At 39.6% G+C, this 19,013-nt stretch overlaps 2 protein-coding genes across 2 annotated transcripts; one reads left to right on the top strand and one right to left on the bottom strand.

Moving 5' to 3' along the window:
- The first annotated feature begins 5,614 nt into the window (after positions 1–5,614).
- LOC129731867 (uncharacterized) lies at positions 5,615–10,046 on the top strand. Its single transcript, XM_055692229.1, has 2 exons — positions 5,615–8,545; positions 8,613–10,046. The coding sequence occupies exon 1, from the start codon at positions 6,623–6,625 to the stop codon at positions 8,021–8,023; it is 1,401 nt and encodes a 466-aa protein (XP_055548204.1). The 5' UTR covers positions 5,615–6,622; the 3' UTR covers positions 8,024–8,545; positions 8,613–10,046.
- Positions 8,580–17,319, bottom strand: LOC129717261 (uncharacterized protein K02A2.6-like). The gene is made up of 3 exons (XM_055667122.1): positions 16,783–17,319; positions 15,243–15,564; positions 8,580–8,860 (listed from the first exon to the last, which is right to left on the bottom strand). The coding sequence occupies exons 1-3, from the start codon at positions 17,317–17,319 to the stop codon at positions 8,580–8,582; spliced, it is 1,140 nt and encodes a 379-aa protein (XP_055523097.1).
- Positions 17,320–19,013: the final 1,694 nt, after the last annotated feature.

The following is a 19,013-nucleotide window of genomic DNA, read 5'->3' as shown; positions in this document are numbered from 1 at the left end:
TTAGCGTTTTGTGTTAATTTGGCCACCAGATATCACTTCCTGAATAGAAGGTTTTCGTCGGACCATACTCGTTATTTTTTCTTTAGGAAAATTTGATTAGTGCACTCGTATAACTAGGTAAACATCATAAGATTTTCGATCTTTCTCAAAAATAGCTAATTTTGCTTTTATTTGTCGTGTCAAGTCAAGCATTAACATGGCTCTAGACAGTATTGAATTGGGATTACGAAACGGCATGTCACAAAAAACAATTTGTGACAAATATCTGGTGAAAAAGTCAACCGTTTGGAGGTTGCGTTCCAGACATAGGAACACTAGAAAGATTACTGTTGACTACAAGAGAGGAAGACCTAGCTCTACCACTTCTAGGGCGGATTCTTTGACCGTCAGATCAATTCAAAAGGACCCAACCACCTGCACAGTCAGACAATTTACCGTTGCACAATGGGCCAGAAACAAAATTTAGGGGGAAGTTTTGGTCTAGAACTCTATAGCAATAGAAATAGAAAAATTATCGAAAATTATCAGTGCGTCTTGAACTGTCCTACAGATCAGACGATTTTTCGGTTGCTTGTGGACTGGTCTTTGACTGCCTATAGCTTCAAAGTTTGTGTTTTGTCAGTGTGTCTTTTAAAGATTACCTGAAAGTTATTTCCCATCAGTCTTTCTCAAGACTACCTACTTTTGAATTTAACATTTGTTTTAACTTTTTTCGTATCACCTGAAATGGCTGGACGGAAAAAGAAACCTAGCATCGCTGCGGGGAGGAAAAGAGAGGCATCTCTTTCTGACACTTCGAGTGTCTGTAGTGACAATCCTTTTGATATTTTGCTTGAGCATGAAGCTGGTGAAATGGAAGTTACCAATAATGAAACTATACAAAATATTAAATCTTTAAAAAAGGAGAAAGTTCCACCTATTGTGGTAACTATTTCTTCTGAATTTAATATATTCAAAAAGGAACTTTCAACGTTTGTTTCTGACGTTAAAGTTACCTATCAAATTGGCCGTAGAGGTGAATGTCGCTTATTAGCCGACTCAGTAAAGGGTCGTGATCGTCTTGTTCAGTATTTAACTGACAAGATGTACAAATTTTTTACATATGACACCAAGAACGCCAAGCCGTTCAAGGTTGTCTTGAAAGGTCTCACCAACGATCAAACCGTTGATGAGATCAAACTTACTTTAACAGAATTACTTGGCTTAGCCCCTACCCAAGTAATTCTAATGAAACAAAAATCACGAGGCGAAAGCAGTCAGAGAACTGGAATTTCCCTTGTTAATTATTTCATTCATTTTAACCGCAATGAGGTTAACAACTTAAAATTTTTGAAAAAGCACATGCTTTGTATAATGTGCGTGTAAAGTGGGAAATTTATAGGAAGTATGGCGGAGGTGAAAAGCATATCACCCAATGCCGTACTTGCCAACGTTATGGCCATGGTTCCAAATTCTGTAACATGGACCAAAAATGTCTTAATTGTGGAGACTCTTCTCAGAAAAAGGACACATGTCCTGTGAAAGAGAGTAAAAATTTTCGCTGTGCGAATTGTAACGGCAACCATATGTCAAATTTTTATCAATGCCCAGTCCGTTTAGCAATTGTTAAGGCAAGGCAAGGTAAACAAAATTCAATTTCTCAATTAAAACCAACTTCAAAACAAAATTCTCCAAGCGTACCAGTGACGCATAGTTTACCTACTCCTTTGCATACCCGTTTAACTTATGCACAGGTTACAGGTAGTTCGAACATTATACCGCCTAGTGTTGGTAGTTCGAAAATGACCGTTAATATGGGTAAGCAAAACACGCTGGAAAATAATTGTACACCTGTTACTCCAGCTAATATTGCTGCCGAAAATATTTTTTCTAATGTCAACTGCCTGGGGCCTATTACGGCAGGTAAACTTTCTTTTTTGCAACAGGTAATGTTCGATCTTATGAACGCCATGTTGCAGGCAAAATCAATGTTTGAAGCCATTCAAATAGGCACAAATTTTACTATTGAAATTGTTTCTAATTTAAAATTTAGCAATGATTTTAAATAAAACAATTAAAATATTAAATTGGAATGCTCGCTCATTGAAGGCCAATGAGAATGAGCTTTTTAATTTTTTAACAGTAAATAATGTGCATATTGCAATTATTACTGAAACATTTTTGAAACCTAACATAAAATTAAAATATGATCCCAATAACGTGGTTCATAGATATGATAGGGTTCAGGGTTCCGGCGGTGGAGTTGCAATTGTTATTCATCGCCGAATCAAACATCGTGCTCTTCCCCATCTTGAGACGAAAGTTATTGAAACTTTGGGAATTGAAGTTCAAACTGAACTTGGGATTTTATTTATTGCCGCAGCATATTTACCATTTCAATGCACACGCGAGCTCAAAAATTATTTTAAAGGTGATTTACAAAAACTCACCAGAAATCGTTCGAAATTTTTCATAATCGGCGATTTTAACGCTAAACATCGTTCATGGAATAATTCTCAAAGTAATTCCAATGGCAAAATTTTATTCAATGATTGTTCTTCAGGATACTATTCTATTTTGTCTCCGAATAGTCCTACATGCTTTTCTTCTGTAAGAAACCCTTCAACAATTGATTTGGTGCTAACAGATCAAAGTCATGTATGTAGTGATTTGATCACACATGCTGACTTTGATTCTGACCATCTTCCAATAACTTTTTCTTTATCACATGAATCAGTTTTAAACCCTATGAGCTCTGTTTTTAATTATAACAAGGCTAATTGGGAAAGATACAAAACTCATATTGAGAGAAATTTCAATAATGAGCTTGATTTGCAGAACGAAGTGAATATTGATTCCGCTTTGGAAGCATTAAAATGTGCAATTGTTGATGCCAGGAATTATTCTGTTCCAAAGGCTCAAGTGAAATTTGATTCATCAATAATTGACGAAAATCTTCAACTTCTAATTCGTTTGAAAAATGTCCGCAGACGTCAATATCAACGTTCTCGTGACCCTGTTTTTAAAACTATTTATAAAGATTTACAGAAAGAGATTAAACATAGATTTACTCTTCTGAGAAATCAAAATTTTGAGACTAAAGTTGAAAAATTGAAACCATATTCAAAACCATTTTGGAAGCTGTCGAAGATTCTTAAGAAACCTTCAAAGCCTATTCCAGTTTTAAAAGATGGTGAACGTTTACTTGTATCCAATGAACAAAAGGCTCAAAGACTTGCTCAGCAGTTTGAGAGTGTTCATAACTCAAATTTGAATTTTGTGAGTCCAATTGAAAATGAAGTCACACGTCAATTTGATTTAATTTCTTCCCAGAATTTTTTACCTGCAGAAATAATTGAAACTAACTTGAATGAGATTAAATCAATTATTAAAAATTTCAAAAATATGAAAGCACCTGGTGACGATGGAATCTTTAATATACTAATCAAACATCTCCCTGAGAGCACAATGGAATTTTTAGTGAAAATTTTCAATTGCTGCTTCAAAATTGCATATTTTTCCAAATTATGGAAAAATGCAAAAATTACTCCCATTTTAAAACCGGATAAGAACCCAGCTGAAGTTTCAAGTTATCGACCAATCAGTTTGCTTTCTTCAATAAGTAAACTGTTTGAGAGAATTATTCTTAACAGAATGATGTCACACATCAACGAAAATTCAATTTTTGCAAATGAACAGTTTGGATTTCGCCATGGGCATTTCACAACTCAGCAATTGCTCAGAGTTACTAATATGATACGAGCTAACAAATCTGAAGGTTATTCCACTGGAGCTGCTCTTTTAGACATAGAAAAAGCATTCGACAGTGTTTGGCATAAAGGTTTGATTGCGAAATTGCAAACTTTTAATTTTCCAAATTTCCTAATCAAAATTTTAAAAAATTATCTTACTGATCGAACTCTGCAGGTTCTCTATCAGAATTCAAAATCTGATAGATTTCCTGTCAGAGCAGGTGTACCTCAAGGTCCAGTCTTGGGTCCAGTCCTGAACAACATATTCACTTCAGATCTTCCTGATTTGCCTCCAGGATGCACAAAGTCATTGTTCTGCGATGACACAAGCATTTCCGTAAAAGGAAAAAGTCTTCGTGTCATATGCAGTCGATTGCAGAAAAGTTTAGATATTTTTTCTTCCTACTTGCAAAAGTGGAAAATCTCTCCCAATGCTTCTAAAACTCAAATGATAATTTTTCCGCATAAGCCTAGGGCTTCTTTCCTCAAGCCAAACAATAATCACGTTGTCAAGATGAATGGGGTTATTTTAAGTTGGTCTGACAAGGTTAAGTACTTGGGACTAATTTATGATAAAAAACTTATTTTCAAAGAGCACATTGAGAGTATACAAGCCAAGTGCATCAAATATACGAGATGTTTATATCCTCTCATTAACAGGAATTCTAAACTTTGTTTAAAGAACAAACTTTTGATTTACAAACAAATTTTTAGACCAGCAATGCTTTATGCTGTACCGATCTGGTCAAGTTGCTGTTCAACAAGGAAGAAAACGCTCCAAAGGATTCAGAATAAAATTCTGAAAATGATTTTGAAGCGTCCTCCTTGGTTTGGTACACTCGAATTACATAGACTTACTGGTGTTGAAACATTAGAAGCTATGTCAAATAAAATTATTAACAATTTTCGACAAAAATCGTTGCAATCCTCAATTGCTACGATAAGCTCTCTTTATAGCCAATAAGTTAGCAATTAAGTTAGTTGTAAGTTTACTTCCCCTTTTCTGACAAGTAGGTTTAAATCCCTACGAATGATAAGTCCTAATTGCGAAAGCAAACAAATCCTAACAATTAAAATTACAAATTTCTAACAGTGTTGAGAAGTCACCATTTGTGATTGGACACACATACTCATTATTTACTAATATTTATCATAAATACTTAAGCTACTAACAAATCCCCCCTTAAAAAAAAAAATCGAAAATTAGGGTGACCCAAATTTTCGATGACATTACTTTTTGACATAACTTTTTTCATCTTTGAAGATAGAAGAAAAAGTTGTTCTACAATGTTATACTGCCGGTAACCGCAAGTCAGTCCCATCTATAACTTTGTCGATTTTGACTTAGCATCGGATTTTGGCCTATTTTTGAGTGTATTTCCAGATGTGCCGAAAAAAATAGTGGTTTGTTCAACAAAAGTGGAAATCAATACCAAATTGAACTATCCCATTATGAAAAGTAACCGCAAATCAGTCCCAGAGGAAAAACAACCGAAAGTCAGTCCCAATTGAAAAAAACATGCATAACAGGTACAAGAAAACGGATGGGGAGTGGAGAAGAGAAGTTTGATATGACCGTTTATATAAAAATAAGTTTTCTAGTAACAATTATCAATTATCGGTATTATTTCTTAGTTTGAATTGATGATGAATTTCTATGCACCAATTTCCTGCTAATACGAATTCAAGTCCATTTTTCCATGGTTCGCTTCTTCGTGGATCTATCCGGAAAATCTTCAGTACCGAAAAAACTTCCATCAGAATCCAGGGAATCATTCAAGTTATCTCCAAAGGTGATACCTGAACCTCAAACGGATTTTGATCATCTTGAAATTTGTTGTCGGATGAACCAACTGCAGTGGTTGGTAAACGGCTGGGCAATGCGTACCAGCAGTACACCCGTACTAGTTGGCATAAAATAGACCCCAGTGTGGTCCATAGCATAATGCCCAGCAACTCCTATCCCTACCTCCACGTGGTACCGACTGGGATACGAGCAACCAAGGGAAGATCGGTGAACCGGTGGGAACTTGGTCGTATGCTGACAGGGAAGGGGGAGTTGTTCTCCTTGGAGAGCAGCTTGCCTGAGCGTCTGTTCCCCAGGTCAGGGGCGGCTCAAACAGCGACTGATCCGGAGCGGACGGCTGAACTCTGAAATGCGGTGTCTCGCCAGCTACACCCAAGACGGCAGCCCCGTCGCGAGACTAGGCATCGCAGCTTTAGTAAGGCAGCATGCTGAAAATAAACATACTACGAACAATCCAGAGAATGATGCGAATCGGAACAATCGGTATAGACCTAGGCAAACGAAAAAGGACAAGGATTGGAAACTTGGTACTTGGAATGTTAGGACTCTGCTCGAACCGGCACGTGCGGGCATCTTGGCCAGAGAGCTACGGAAGGCAAAAGTGGAGGTAGCAGCCATACAAGAGGTGCGTTGGCCTAAAACCGGGGAACGTGAATTCCGGGCGGTCGATTCGACCGCGGGCACTTCTTTCAAGTATCACATCTACTACAGTGGCGGCGATAGAGCGGAACGGGGCGTTGGTTTCGTACTACTTGGTAACCAAATGAAACGTGTTATTAGGTGGAGGCCTATTAATGACCGTCTATGCGTATTGAGGATCAAGGGCAGATTCTTCAATTACAGCCTTATCGACGTGTACGCGCCGACAAACGATAAAACCGATGACGTAAAGGAGGAGTTCTATGAGCTCCTCGAGAAAACGTATTGAGAGTGCCCACAGCACGATATAAAGATCGTCATCGGAGATACGAACGCACAAGTCGGACGAGAGGAGTTCTTTCGTCCCGTTATTGGTAGGGAAAGCCTTCACTCTATCACCAACGACAACGGCTTGAGATTAGTGAACTTCGCCGCGGCCAGGGGAATGGCCATCTGTAGTACCCATTTTGCACGTCTGAATATTCGGAAGCACACCTGGAGATACCCCAATGGAGAGGCCTGCTCCCAGATCGACCACATGCTGATCGACGGCCGGCACTTTTCAGACGTCATAGATGTGCGGTCCTTTCGAGGGCCAAACATCGACACGGATCACTATCTCGTGGTAGGCAAGATTCGCGCCCGGTTGTCCAATGTATTTAAATCGAGATCGGCGAGGAAGATACATCTAGACATCCAGAGGTTATCAGCGGAAGGAGTTGCTGCAGAACATACTCGGAAAGTTGATAGACGGATAGGTGAACCAACTGGAGTGGACCTGAACGAGCAGTGGAAGCACATCCATGATGCGGTCAGCGAAACAGCGCGAGAGGTGATAGGCATAACAACGGGAACCACGTGTAGTGGGTGGTTCGATGCTGAGTGCCTAGAGGTGACGGAGGAGAAGAATCGAGCCTACGCCAACACGTTAGTAGCAGCTAATCGTGTAACGCGTCAGATGCGGGAGAAATACCGGGAGGCAAGAGCTGCCGAAAAGAGGCTTCATCGCCGTAAGAAACGTGAGCACTACGATCGCGTCCTCACGGAGGCGGAGAATTGGAGGAACCGGACCGTGCCAGTACCTGCCATGTGCAATTACAAGGATGGGAACCTGATTACCGATAAATCGCAGGTGGCCAGGCGTTGGAAGCAACATTTCGAAGTGGTGTTGAACGGCGAGGAAGGGAGGAGAGTCGTCGTGGGGAACAGGATAGAAATTGGGGAGGACGGACAAGCTGTGGACCCACCAACATTGGACGAGGTGAAGAATGCTTGCAAAGAGCTAAAAAACAACAAAGCCGCTGGGAAGGACGACTTACCGGCCGAACTTTTCAAAGTTGGGAGCGAGCGGCTGTGTAGTGCAATTCACCAGATTATCCTAAGGGTATGGTCTGAGGAACAACTACCTACGGACTTGTTGGAAGGACTCATATGCCCTATCTACGAGAAGGGACATAGACTGGAGTGTAGTAATTATCGAGGCATAACCCACCTCAATTCCGCTTACAAAATTCTCTCCCGTATCCTGTTCCAGCGACTGAGGCCGTTGCAGGAAGCCTTTGTTGGCGAATACCAATGCGGTTTTCGAGTGGGGCGATCTACAACGGACCAGATGTTCACCTTGAGACAGATCCTCGACAAGTTTCGAGAACACAACCTGCAGACACATCATCTGTTTATAGACTTTCGAGCGGCGTACGATACAGTGAAGCGCAACGAGCTGTGGCAAATAATGCTAGAACATGGTTTCCCAACTAAACTGATTAAACTGATACGTGCGACGCTTGACGGTTTCACATCATGCGTAGGGGTAATCGCTCCTGCCGGTGGCGCTCTACGGACATGAATCGTGGACGTGGAAGGAGGCCGATCGACGAGCGCTTGGGGTCTTCGAGCGTAGAATCCTGCGATCAATACTCGGAGGCAAACTAGAGAACGGGGTGTGGCGCAGGCGCATGAATCATGATGTGAGGGACAAATTATAGCTATTAAATATAACGCGATACAACTTGTTATGAACTAGTATTACATATATTTCTCGCATCACCAAAAGAGGTCTTTTCACTCGTATCGCCTATACGTTTCTTCGCGCTTATTCTCTCTCTCCTGCTTATCCTACTTCTTACTCCAGGGATAGGACACCTGTAATGCGAGGGATAGGATACAAATTATCTTTTATCAAGGGGTGAGACATTTATGTAGACCCTACAACTCTCCCTTGTTTTTATTAAGATTAGCAAGACTCAGTGCGGCACATAGTCAACAAACTTTCTAGGTTCTGTTCGCGTACGCTTCAAACTTGGTGGTGTTTCTTTTAACGGCACTGATTCAGCAGGAGCCTTTTGCGAACCTATTTTGTCTACTTGTGGTAAGTATTCATTACGAGGTTCAACTTTCCCTAATTAATGATTGTTATCAGGCTCAATCCGTTTAAGGTCAGCCACATTTCGACGATATTCTTTTCCATCCTCCGTTGAGCGCACCGATGTATCTGCACCAGTCTTCCGAATAACAACGAATTCTTTGGGAGCGAATCTAGAGCTAAGTTTATTCTCCTTGCGCATACGTTTCAATAGAACTCTATCTCCTACGTCAATTTCGCTAGGGCGTGCTCTACGTTTCGCATCGGCGGCTACCCGTCCCTTTTCCTTCTGGACTTTATCCTGATCTCGTACATCTTCATCTGTATGACAACTCAACTGAATGCGAGTTAACAACCGAGCTACCAAAGGAATTTGCTGACAATTCAGACAATGACATCGACGAGCAGGTTGACGACAATCGAACGATCGGAGCCACTACCGAGCGATGCGGAGTCAGCGGTTCATATTCTGACCAACGTGAATCGAACGGCGGGCACAAATGTAATCGTTAGAATTAATAAAGTTAGTCTTGATTGAGCAGTGAAATGTGTCAGTAGCTTTTTTAAAAACTCCGAACAACACCCAAGTGTTTAACTGGCGCCCGAATAGGGACCCAGAAGTCGGGAAAAGTATAAGTGTTTTAAAGTGCGAAAATCTTCATATTCGGTTAAAGCAGCCGGATCACAACGGTGGAAAGAGCCACACACCAGAAACCAAGCGATCTGCAGGACACTGAGATAATCACCCGATCGATGTGAGAGTCCCGAGTACCGCTAGGAACAAGGAGCAACTCGTAGCATCTGCCTGCCGATCCCCCGACGATAAAGGGATTCCCGTCAACCCAGGAAAAGAAAGTCCAGATTTGCTGGCATTCATGCAAGTGATAGTTTTAATAAATAGTGATAGTGTTTTAGTGCAACTGACAAAAGTCCAGACTAGCTGGCATAGTGAAATAAAAAAGTGTGTTTAATTGAGCCTCAAAGAAAGCAAAAAAATAATAATAAGTGTTAAATTCAAAAAAAATCCGAAGAAAAGTAGATTAATTTTTTATTTTGCAAGAATAATGAATCCACCTATACCCACGTCGGTGAACTCATTATCAAACCAACAGTTCTACGAACTAGGTAAAATACCGGATCTTCTAAGAGATCTTCAACCGTTTGACGGTAGAGCACAAGAATTACTTGCATGGCTCACAGACGTAGAAGATATTTTTCGACATTATCTGTATCTTCGACTCCCGAGACCCGAACCAATGGAGGTAGATCAAAGTGTCCGATCTCGGTTTTTAGATTATGGAAACCGACCTACCTTTCCTTTCAAACGCCAACATCCCCCATCATCTAAAATACAAAATTTTAAAAGACTAGCTCACCCCATAGAAGGAACATCAACATTTAACGAAGTAGAAGCCAATGACGAAACAGATGCTAAACAATATCCCGAACACCAGTTTGAAGAGTACGAAGATTATCATGATTTTTATGCATACGATAGCAATAGTCACCCCCCCCCCCCCCCCCCCCCCCCGAAAACATAGATCAAACTGATGCAACTCAAGAAACCAATTTTTTAGGATGGAACCCGAGTTGATGAAACCGGTTCTACCATTCATCAACCTAAAAACAACAATTGGAAACTTTCCCTTCCTCATCGATACCGGAGCGAATATCAATTTGATTGATCCTAAACTAGCCTGGAGTTATAACATTTCAAGACCATATAATTTCTCAGCAAACCAAATATCAAGTGCTAATGGAAATTTCGATGCCACATCAGCAATCGACATAAATTTCTTCTACCCAAAAATAAACTTCAAAACGCAATTCCTACTTCGCAAATTTCATCCGTTTTTCCGTGGAATTGTCGGTACAGGTATTTTAAAAGCACTTAATGCCACAATCGATATGAAAAAGATGACTCTTACCTTATGTAGAAATTCTGAAGAACTAGTAATCCCTTTACAAGAATATATACCTCAGAAACAAATAGCTAATAATGTAGAGCAGTTTAGAACTTGTCATCTAACCTCCTCAGAAAAGAAAAAATTGGAAGAAGTTTTGAATGCCAACAAAACGGCATTCCATGAGCCAAATTCGAAACTTACATATGCGACAAAAATTGAGTGCACCATCAACACAACTGATGATATTCCAGTACACCAGAGAGTTTATCCATACCCTGCAGCCTATACAGAAGAAGTCAACAAACAAATTAAAAAGCTTTTAGAAGATGGTATTATTCGACCTTCTCGTTCAGCCTGGACAGCCCCAGTTTGGGTGGTCCCGAAAAAAACAGATGCCTCTGGCGAAAAAAAAATCAGAATGGTCATTGATTATAGAAAAATCAATGAAAAAACAACTTCAGATCGATATCCCATGCCAGAAATCAGCTATGTAATTGATCAACTCAAAGGCCAGAAATACTTCTCCACTCTCGATCTAGCTTCCGGCTTCCATCAGATCAAGATGAAAGACGATGATATACAAAAAACAGCATTTTCTATAAACAATGGCAAGTACGAGTTTACTCGAATGCCATTTGGCTTAAAAAACGCCCCTGCAATTTTCCAAAGAGCAATAGACGACGTTTTAAGAGAACATATTGGAAAAATATGTTAGGTGTACACTGACGACGTCATAGTCCTTGGAAAGACTCTCGAAGAACATTTGGTGAATTTGAATATTATTTTGAACATGTTGAATAGAGCGAATTTCAAGATTCAATTGGACAAATCCGAGTTTTTACATTCTGATGTAGAATTCTTAGGATACATCATAAGCTCAGAAGGTATCAAACCGAATCACAAAAAAATTTAAGTGATTCAAAAATTCCCAGAACCCAAAACAATAAAAGACTTGAAATCATTCCTCGGAATGATGAGCTATTACCGTCGATTTGTAAAGGACTTTGCAAAAGTCGCAAAACCTTTGACAAATCTTCTACGAGGGGAGAGAAATCCGATGTCGAGCAAAAAAATTTACCTTTGTGATACTGAAAAACAATGTTTTAATAAAATGAAAAACATACTTTCTTCCTCTGATGTGTTGATATACCCTGACTATGAAAAACCATTTTTATTAACTACAGACGCTTCAGACTTTGCTATCAGAGCGGTACTGTCTCAAGGAGAAATGGGTCGAGATAAACCAATACATTTCGCTTCAAGGACCTTGTCTGTGACAGAAGAAAAATTTTCTGTTCCTGAGAAGGAAATGTTAGCGATTTATTGGGCTTTACGAACATTTCGGAATTATATAAATATGGAACCAAGTTTAAAATTCTCACAGATCATCAACTCCTCACATTCGCACTCTCGCCAAAGAATACGAACGCCAAATTGAAAAGATGGAAATCGTACTTAGAAGAGCACGATTATGAGATAATGTATAAACCAGGAAAAACAAACGTTGTTGCGGATGCTCTAAGTAGAATGGTATGTTCCATGACAGGAACCCAACATTCTGCCGATACTAGCGACGATTTTTACATCATATCAACAGAGGTACCAATTAACGCTTTCCGTCATCAAGTTATCATTAAAAACGGTCCGAACTCAGTAATAGTTGAACACCCTTTTGAATCATATACAAGAATTACTATAACGATTGCCGATATTAATGAAAATTCTATTTTGCAGATCCTAAAAACTCACTTTAACATAGGTTTGGTAAATGGATTATTAACAGACGAAGACACCATGGGAAAAATTCAAGAAACATATAGAAAATATTTTGGCCAACAAAGACTGTTAAAAATCCAATTTACTCAGAAGCAACTCGAAGACGTTCAAGACGAAAACGAGCAATGGAACGTCGTAAGGAACGAACACATGAGAGCCCATAGATGTGTTCAAGAAAATAAGCTTCAAATCATGCGGAAATTCTACTTTCCAAAGCTGCATCAAAAACTCAGAGATTTCATTGTGAACTGTCGTATCTGTAACGAAAACAAATACGACAGGAATCCCATTAAATATCCTCTTCAGAAAACCCCGATACCGAATGCTCCTTTCCAAATCGCTCATGTAGACATATTATTTCTCCGGGCAATCATTTTCTCACCTACATAGATAAATTTTCTAAATTCGCTCAAGTGATGCATGTCCAATCCCGAGCAGCAATTGATATTGTCCCAGCCCTCAAGGAACTCCTGTCCAAATACAAACCACCAGATATTTTAGTCATGGATGGTGAAAAATCATTTTTGACCGGAGACCTGGTTAATTATTACAATGGTACTGGAATCACCCCCTAAATTACGGCAACAGGAAGAAGTGAGATGAACGGAACGGTTGAACGGCTCCATTCAACTCTCTTAGAATTATACCGAATAACCAAAACTGAGAATCCCACTAAACCTCTTATTGAACTCATGCACATGGTCCTTCATAAATACAATTCATCCATACATACCGCAACAAAATTTACTCCTTACGAAATTATCCTTCCATCTCCCCAAACACCCGAAATCATCGTAAAAGTATTTGAAAATTTAAAAAGGAAGCAAAAACAAGATCTTGACCATCATAATAAATTAAAGAAAATAAGAAATCCTAAAGAAAATAGCGAAGCATTTGAAAAAACCCGACAAAGGCTGAAACACAAAGCAAGATATAAAAAAGTTAAAATAGCAAAAGTTAATAACAGTACAATAACCACCGATGATGGAAGAAAAATTCATAAAAATGACATTAAAATTCGAGAGATCTAACTCAATGCACTTCAATTACAGACTAGGACTTTTAATCCTACATTCAGGATGGTCATCAGAACAAACTATATCACTCCGGAACCTAACTAACCAACCAATCCTAGCATTCGACCATGGAACTAGCAGAGTAAGAATTGACTCATATTTTTATATCCATCATTTTAACATAAGTTCATATCAATACCATGTACGAAACCTTAGAGACATGTTTGACGAAATAGCGACCAATCAGTTTTCCATATTAATTATGGAAGAATTTAAACAAATCGATCAAATACTGAACAACCTTATTTCAATTAAAAGATCAAAACGCTGGGATAGCCTAGGATCAGCATGGAAATTTATAGCAGGTAGTCCAGATGCTAACGATTTAAAAATAATTAACTCCTCTATCAATAATCTAATTCAGAATAATAATGCTCAGGTAAAAATTAACCGGGAATTAAACCTACAGATGAAGGAATTCGTACGTAAAACTACTCAAGCCATATCATTGTTCAATACAAAATCCATAGAAAATCATTCCATTAATATATTTTTGAACCTAAAGTATTTACATGAAAAATTAGAGCAAATTGTAGACAGTATAAGTTTAGCAAAGATAGGAATCTTAAACAGCAAAATTCTAAGTACAGGAGAAATACAAGTATTAGTGAGAAGACTACACGACGAGAACGTGACAACCAACTCTATCAGCGAAGCACTATCATATGCAGAATCATCAGTGGCAACCAACAGCAAGGAGGTAGCTCTGCTTATCAAAATTCCTAAACTAGACAAAAGAATATTCAGGAAAATTCACATTTATCCGATTCGTCATAAACAAAGACAAATTTATCTTGAGAGACAAAATTATTTGAAACACAACAAAGAGATCTATGCCGTACCTTCTTTGAATCCAACGATATTCAACATAGAAGACCTAATACCCGAAAACTCAACATGTATTTCGGAACTCTTAAATGGAAAACCAGCCAGTTGTAATTTTACCCTCAACCTCATACAAGAAGAAATCATCACCGTTAACGACAAAAATCTGATCATCAACTATGATAGAAATTTTTCACTAACAAGCAACTGTGGAATTTTCAAAAGGAACCTATTCGGTCCATTCTTCATCTCGTTCGAAAACTGTAATGTTTCGATTGACAACAACACTTTTAGCAGCAATATTCATAATCTCGAAGAATCACCCTTACAGATACCACTAGAAGGTATCTCTGTGGAGCAAGGACATCTCATTGTTAACTTGAGCCTCGAACATCTCCATGAACTACATCTCGAGACTAAAAAAGAACTGGAAAATATCAAATTGCAAACAAACAGCTTTCACTGGCCAAAGTTAACCATTTTCGGAGGAATTACTTTCCCTTTAACCATAATCATCAGCATTGTTCTCCTTTGTAATTTCATATCAAGCAGATCCAAAAAAATCAAAATTCAACATGACGATCCATTAAAGGACATTCCAACGATCTCAGATGTAAAACCAATTAGAAGATTGACCATTGCGGATGTGATTTCCCTGGAGTCTCATCACTCAGCCGGGAGGAGTTAACAACCGAGCTACCAAAGGAATTTGCTGACAATTCAGACAATGCCATCGACGAGCAGGTTGACGACAATCGAACGATCGGAGCCACCACCGAGCGATGCGGAGTCAGCGGTTCATATTCTGACCAACGTGAATCGAACGGCGGGCACAAATGTAATCGTTAGAATTAATAAAGTTAGTCTTGATTGAGCAGTGAAATGTGTCAGTAGCTTTTTTAAAAACTCCGAACAACACCCAAGTGTTTAACTTGCGTGGCAGCTTGGAGCGTATCCGTCAATTGAACATTAACTCGGATGGTGATCGACCTGTTGTAGGACGCGGCGTGGCGTGATAAGATAGCAAATATTGACACAAAACATGTCTCCAATTTTGGCCTAGCTCTTGAGCAATTCTCATTCGTTTTAAAAAAGAGCGGTTTTGTCTTTCGACCTCACCATTTTGTTGGGGCCAGTAAGGGATAGTGTTAATCAATCTAATATAAAACTCATTGCAGAAGGTTGTAAATTCTTCGCAATTGCGATTGAACTGTGGCCCATTGTCGGCTCGAATGGTTACCGGAACACCGAAGCGACTGAAGATTTTGCTTAACTCTACGATTGTTTGCTTCGCAGTGATATCTTGCATTTCGCAGACTTCAACATTGCGGCTATAGTAATCAACAACAACGAGCAGAGTTTCCCCATTGGGCAGTGGCCCCAAAAAATCTATGGCGATGTCTTCCCAAGGACCGCTAGGCATCTCTTTTCTGATCATGGGCTGTGGTGGGTCAGGAGTTGAGACCAGAAGGCATCCTCGGCACTTCTTTACAAATGCTTCCACTGCAGTATCCATCTTTGGCCACCACACTGTACCGCGAAGATGTAATTTCATGTTTCGCATACCCACATGTCCTTCATGAGCAACTTCGATTACCCTATCACGAAGAGAATTAGGTATAACAATTCTATCGATGCGTAGTAATGTGTCTCCAAATCGACACTACTCATTAGCGATTACCCGAAAAGGCAGTGGTAAATTTTCAGTATTCCCATTATCAATTGCTTCTAAAACTTCTCGCAGTTCCGGATCTATTTTTGTCGCCTCTATAATTTCATCCCAGCGAAGAGCAGCGCATGTTGCGGCTGATAATGCAACATGTTGATAAAAACATAAAAAGTTCTTCCTTTGGATCAAATGGCACTGGTGCTAACGTACTCAACCGTGAGAGTACATCCGCCAAATTTTTGTCTCCTGAAATATGAGTCACTAAATAGTCGAACGCTTGTAATCGAAGGACCCACCGCTCTATCCGTGAACACGGCCGTGATCTTACAGTAAATAGATATACTAATGCTTCACAATCTGTTAATATATCAAATTGTCGACCGTATAAATATACATGAAATCGTTCGACGCTCCAAACTATTGCCAACGCCTCTTTCTCCGTTTGACAATAGCGTCAGTTAGGGCTTTTGAGGCACAGGTAACTACTCGGCTGTTCCCCGATAAGTCGGTTTGAATCAATAGTGCGCCTAAACCGGTAGGACTAGCGTCTGCCATTACTGTAGTCCTGTTATGTTTACTGAAAAACCCCAAACTCAAGACCTCAGTCATCGCCGCTTTAATATTGTCAAACGAATTTTGTTGTAAGGCTGACCACTCAAATTTAAAATCTTTTTTAAGTCAACATACGAAGTGGCTCATCTAAAGTAGCCAAATATGGGATGAATTTGTTGAGATAATTGGCAAGACCCAGGAAGCTACGAACTTCTGCTTCATTCTGCGGTCGTCGAAACGATCTAATGGCTTCCACCTTGTTGTCGGCTGGATAAATTCCATGAGAGGTAATTTTGTGACCTAAAAAGATGATTTCCGTGGCACGAAAGACGCATTTATCCCAATTCAGTTCGACTTTACGTTCATCAAGACGTGTAATATAGGCAATTAAAGTGTATTTATTGTATAAGAAAAAACAAGACAAGTTGTTTAACATACCTTTCTTAGTCTCGCATCATGCTCCTCACGGCCATTTCCTTCAACGATGACATCATCTAGATACCAATAGGTTCCAGCACAACCGGCTAAAATCTGGTCCATGACCTTTTGAAAGAGCTCGGGGGCGGTGACAAGACAAAAGGGAAGCCGCTTGAACCGGAATAAGCCTTTGTTTGTTATAAATACTGTAACATCGCGTGATTCCTCCGCTAGCTCTACCTTAAGAAAGGCATCTTTAATGTCCAGCTTACTCCAGTACTTTCCTGTGCCGAGTCTTGCTAAGTATTCATCCACGACTGGCATAGGATGTCTCTCGCGTAGAACTGCCTCATTGACACGGCGCAAATCTAAGCATATTCTTGGCTCCCCGTTGCTCTTTCCAACAACTACCAGTGGCGACACCCACGCTGCTGGCCCTTGCTTAACCTCGATAATATCTTTGTTCAGTAGCTGCTCCAACTTCTGATTAACTTGTTCTTCAAGTGGTATTGGAATTCGCCGGATGGGTTGAAACACGGGTTTCACATTCGGGTTCATATGGATCTGAACTCGTATACCTTTAATCTTCGAGAATGGTTTAGTTTCGCTTGTTATTTGAAAAGCATCTACACCAACTTTGAGTATACCTAAATCCTTAGTCGTGTTATTACCGAGCAAAGATCTTTGTCCTCCTTTTACCACATAAAATTCTGCTTCAACCGACCTGCTCCCAACTGTGACAATTGCAAAAAATGTACCTATGATAGGAAGTGGTGACTCATTCGCGTAGCCTTTAAGAATACGAGAGCTGCCTTTGGTACATTGCTGTACAATTATTTTTGTTCGTTTCAAATTTTCCCATACTGTGTCCGGAATGAGATTTGCATCAGAACCTGAATCAACGAGAAAATCAAGATCGACGCCGCCAATTCTACACCTAAAAACGTTAGTGTTATTTCCTAAATAAAACGTATAGTATGTCTCGTCTTCGTTTTGCGGTTCATCAATTATTTTTTTCTCTTCGACTGCACGAACTCGATTCTTTTCGTAAGGTTGTTTTTTCAAACTTCGCAAACGGCAACACGATTCAAAGTGTCCAGTTTTTTTACAACTGCGACACACGATATCCCATGCAGGACATTTTCTGTCAGTAGAAATGTGATCACGCCGTCCACAATTAAAACATCGGTAGGTTTTTGGATAAGTCGTTGGAAAGGCTGATTTGAATCTTTTTGAATCATGCCATGTTGATTTTGGTTTGAGGCTATGGTCCCTGTCATATGTAGTGGAGATTTTGTACGTATGCTGTTCATTCGAATTTTCTTTCGGTTTCACGCTCAAATCCCTTATTTGATTATCTAAGCTTTCCAATGTCACGCCAAGTGACTCTATCTCTGCAAGTGACCGATCCTGTTGAAGGATTCGACGACGCAGCTCTGTGGATACACAACCTTCCACAATCTGATCTATTAGGAATATTTCTGTCAAAACATTTCTGACTTCGTCAGAATATTTTCCAAACCCACAGTCTGCAATCTGTTGGCGTAGTCGCAGCATAAAATTCGAAAATCTCTCTGCTTCCTTTTGCTTAATTTGTCTTAATTCGTGTCGCTCGAGACAGTCTTGATGACATGGTTGAAAAAATGCATCAAGTGCATTTACTGCCACATCATACCATTGCTTTTCTATCGAAACCAGCGGAAAATTTTCACGATCCGGGAGATTTTGAAATACACGTTGAAGTTGAGGGCCACCCAAATGTAAAAGCTTTGCTCGTTTCTTCTTCTGGTCTTCAATGTCATAAGCCTCGAAGTAGTATTCCAAGGTACCTTTCCAGATTTTCCATTCGTTGTGCAAGCGTAGTTTGTCAATATCATCACATCGAAACTGTTGCAACGGACGGGTTTCATCTCCCTGTAATACATACAGTTGTGCCATATAGCAATCAGTAATATAATAAAATTTAACCATTGTTGAACATTATTCAAGACAATAAAAATAGTTTAAAATGTTACAGAATTCCAGGTTGGCCCCGTGATCGACACATCTAATCACATCCTATAGCAACTACTATAGGCACATACCCAAATATTTTCATGCAACAGCTGTACATCTATAGCAACCACTATAGCATCATTCCCAATCTTTTCCCGTGGTCGATTTGCTTGCTTAGTTCACAAACCCCTGATCAGTACATCTGACCAGCTCCTATAGCAACAACTTTAGGGAACAACACAATAACCCGCTTCGAA

Source organism: Wyeomyia smithii, chromosome 1 (genome assembly GCF_029784165.1).
Source record: "Wyeomyia smithii strain HCP4-BCI-WySm-NY-G18 chromosome 1, ASM2978416v1, whole genome shotgun sequence".
Lineage (NCBI taxonomy): Eukaryota > Metazoa > Arthropoda > Insecta > Diptera > Culicidae > Wyeomyia > Wyeomyia smithii.
The sequence above is the reverse complement of the archived record's forward strand: the minus strand, read 5'-3'. Positions and strand labels throughout refer to the sequence as shown.